The sequence below is a fragment of the Carassius gibelio genome, chromosome A19 (assembly GCF_023724105.1).
Source record: "Carassius gibelio isolate Cgi1373 ecotype wild population from Czech Republic chromosome A19, carGib1.2-hapl.c, whole genome shotgun sequence".
Classification (NCBI taxonomy): Eukaryota; Metazoa; Chordata; class Actinopteri; order Cypriniformes; family Cyprinidae; genus Carassius; species Carassius gibelio.
The window spans coordinates 2,784,112-2,786,976 of record NC_068389.1 but is presented as its reverse complement, the minus strand read 5'-3'; the positions used below and the strand labels follow the sequence as shown (position 1 = coordinate 2,786,976).

Below are 2,865 nucleotides of genomic sequence, written 5' to 3'. Positions count from 1 at the left end.
AAAAAACAGGTACGAACCACAAACTTAACATGACTGTTAAAACACATCGATCTGTCAAAAATGACACCCAGATTTCTCATGTCACTGCAGTCAGATGATGATAGACCCTCAAGGACCTGCCTAATCTTAAGGGTAATGTTGTCTGGGTCAAAAATCATCACCTCTGTTTTATCTGTATTAAGCAGAAAAAACGTTCTTAGCTTTCTATTGGGTAGTGATGTTCTTGACCTTTCTAAATTTGGGATGAATAAACTCTACAAGCCCAGAGGAGAATCAAAGTTAATCAATTAAGCTGAAAGGGGAGGAGCCACCTTAATTCAAAGCTCTACTAAATAGCAAAGCCAAGACTGATGTGCATTGTAGGATTGTGCCACAGTTTGTTAGAATGGGGTTCTTGCAAGGTGTGTTAGTGTTGGTTGTGATTGTGGCTTTTGACCTGAAGAGTGCACTGGGAAGTTTGAAACACCGTCAAAGTCCAAGCAGCACAAAGCCGCAATCAGCTCCAGCTTCCAGAGTTCCTGATCTTTCTTCTCAAGGGTTCCTGAATCCTTTCCAAAAGGCTTCTCAGCTTCCGAGTCTTGACTACAGAAAATTTGCGCAAGACCCTCTTGGTCTTCAGGAGAAGCAGCTGTTGCAGGGTCCAGTCAAGCCTTTGGACTGGAAGTTTCCCATCGTTCCAGAGGTGCAACGTGAGTTGGCGGTGAACTTCCAGTTGAGGCAACCTTTGACTCCCAGTAGTTTGGCTGTTCAATGCAGTGAGAGCCGGGTTCATGTGGAGGTGAAGAAGGATATGTTTAGCAATGGTCAACTGATCCAGCCATCTGGTTTGTCTATGGGAGGCTGTCCTGTTGTTGGTGAGGACTCTGCCTATGGGGTGCTCATCTTTGAATATGCACTACAGGACTGCAATAGTGTGCTGATGGTAAGAATGGTTACGTCTTACTGGATTACCAATAAAAACAAGGGTTCTTGATTTAGTGTTAGTCGAATGTTAAACATCCACAGAACCTTTCAGTTTCTGATACCTGGTAACTGAAAGCTGCTTTTGGGAACTGATGTTCTATGGCTGCTTTTTTTAAGTAGTTGAACAGAACCCATTTGGTAACCACTTCAGTCTCTTTCAGATGACTGAAGATGAGCTAGTCTACACCTTTGCTCTTACCTACACCCCTGTGGCATTTGCTGGCACGTCGATTACCCGTACTGGGTACAGTTGTTGGCATTCAATGCCACTATCAAAGGTAAGCGACTGACTGGATGTCTTCAAGCAGTGTTTCTTGTGGTGTTGTAACCGGAAAACGGTTTATTTGGTATCTCCTTGAACTACAGGCTCCATAATGTGAGCAGTAAAGCTTTGAGGTCAACTTGGGTTCCTTAGGCTTCAATGGAGGTTGCCGAAGACGTCTTGGTGTTCTCCATGAACCTCATGCTGGGTTTGTGTAGTTTCTTTAGATCTTAAGCCTTGTGAAATGAGGCTGTGCCTAAACCGTTATTTCCTCTTGCAGATGACTGGGCCATTCAGAGGCCTTCAAATGTGTACTACTTGGGTGACCTTATTAATATTGAGGCATCTGTGAAGGTGTACAACCACGTCCCCCTGCGTGTGTTTGTGGACCGCTGTGTGGCCACCCAAGTACCTGATGTGACTTCTGTTCCGAGATATTCCCTCATTGAAAATCATGGGTTAAAGTCCTGTCACTTCTCTAGAATGGTTTAAGTTTGTTCAGTGAGCGCTCGATCCCTGAGAATTAGGTTGAGTCAAGTGACCATCGGTTTAGCTCTTCTTGGTAAGTGCTTTTGGCATCGCTGAGAATGACTGTCCCAATGTTCATCCTACTGTAAATGGTATGTGAGATTTAAAATTTGTCTGAAGCATAGCTTGGCATTTCTGTTTTTGGTTGTTTAAGTGTGAGCTTGTGCACACTCTAATGGCTTACGTTGCCCACAATCTTTTGTGCTCTGGCTAGGAATTGGTTTGATCTACGAACCCCTACTACAGCGTTAACCACAAACATTGATGCGGGCAACTGGCTGTAAACCTGTTTATAAATAATTGATTCTGTATAAAATAATACTACCATTACAAAAATTGAGTTTCTTTGCAACCAATGTATTGTGTAACTTAAAAATAAGCAGATTAAACAGATACAGTCATGGTCAGAATGAATGGCACCCCTGGTAAATATGATAAAAACTGCCTGAAAAAAGAAATCTGCATTGTTTATCCTCCTTACCCTTTCATTAAAAAAATTGCCAAAAAATCTAACCTTTCATTGAAGTAAATTAATTAAAAGTGGGGGAAAATTAAATTATGAAATGTTTTTTCTCATGTTGGCCACAATTATTGACTCCATGCAGTGTACTTGCTTGTTATAAATGCATAAATTTACTTTCTTACATCGTAATGATGTATTTAACATAACCAAGAATGATCTTAAGATCTCATATTGTATGCTATATGTGTTGTGAATACACCCATGTTAAACATTAAAATTGACTTCCATTTCAAATCATAGGCGCACATAAGCGTAAAATATAATTACATTAATAAACCTGTACAAACACCTCCAAATAAATACTATGCTTCTGGATTTACACATTTTGTGTGTGTGTGTATAAATATACATATATATATATTTATTTATATATATATACATATTAAAAAAAAAATTTTTTTCAAGTGACCACTCCACCCCATTGAGTCAATTGGAATGACGTAGCATACTGCTATGGTTCCCAGTGTTTGCCAATTATTGTTATGATTTACACGATAGATTAATGCAATTCCTTTATGATCTTTTGTGTAGGTAAGGTTTTAAACTTCAGTTCAGTGATACTGCACAATAGTTCTTCTGTGGTGTACGA

At 39.9% G+C, this 2,865-nt stretch overlaps 1 protein-coding gene across 1 annotated transcript; it reads left to right on the top strand.

Moving 5' to 3' along the window:
- Positions 1–345: 345 nt before the first annotated feature.
- Positions 346–1,712, top strand: LOC127934899 (uncharacterized). The gene is made up of 4 exons (XM_052532453.1): positions 346–922; positions 1,125–1,241; positions 1,330–1,433; positions 1,506–1,712. The coding sequence occupies exons 1-3, from the start codon at positions 386–388 to the stop codon at positions 1,336–1,338; spliced, it is 663 nt and encodes a 220-aa protein (XP_052388413.1). The 5' UTR covers positions 346–385; the 3' UTR covers positions 1,339–1,433; positions 1,506–1,712.
- The last annotated feature ends 1,153 nt before the right edge of the window (positions 1,713–2,865 follow it).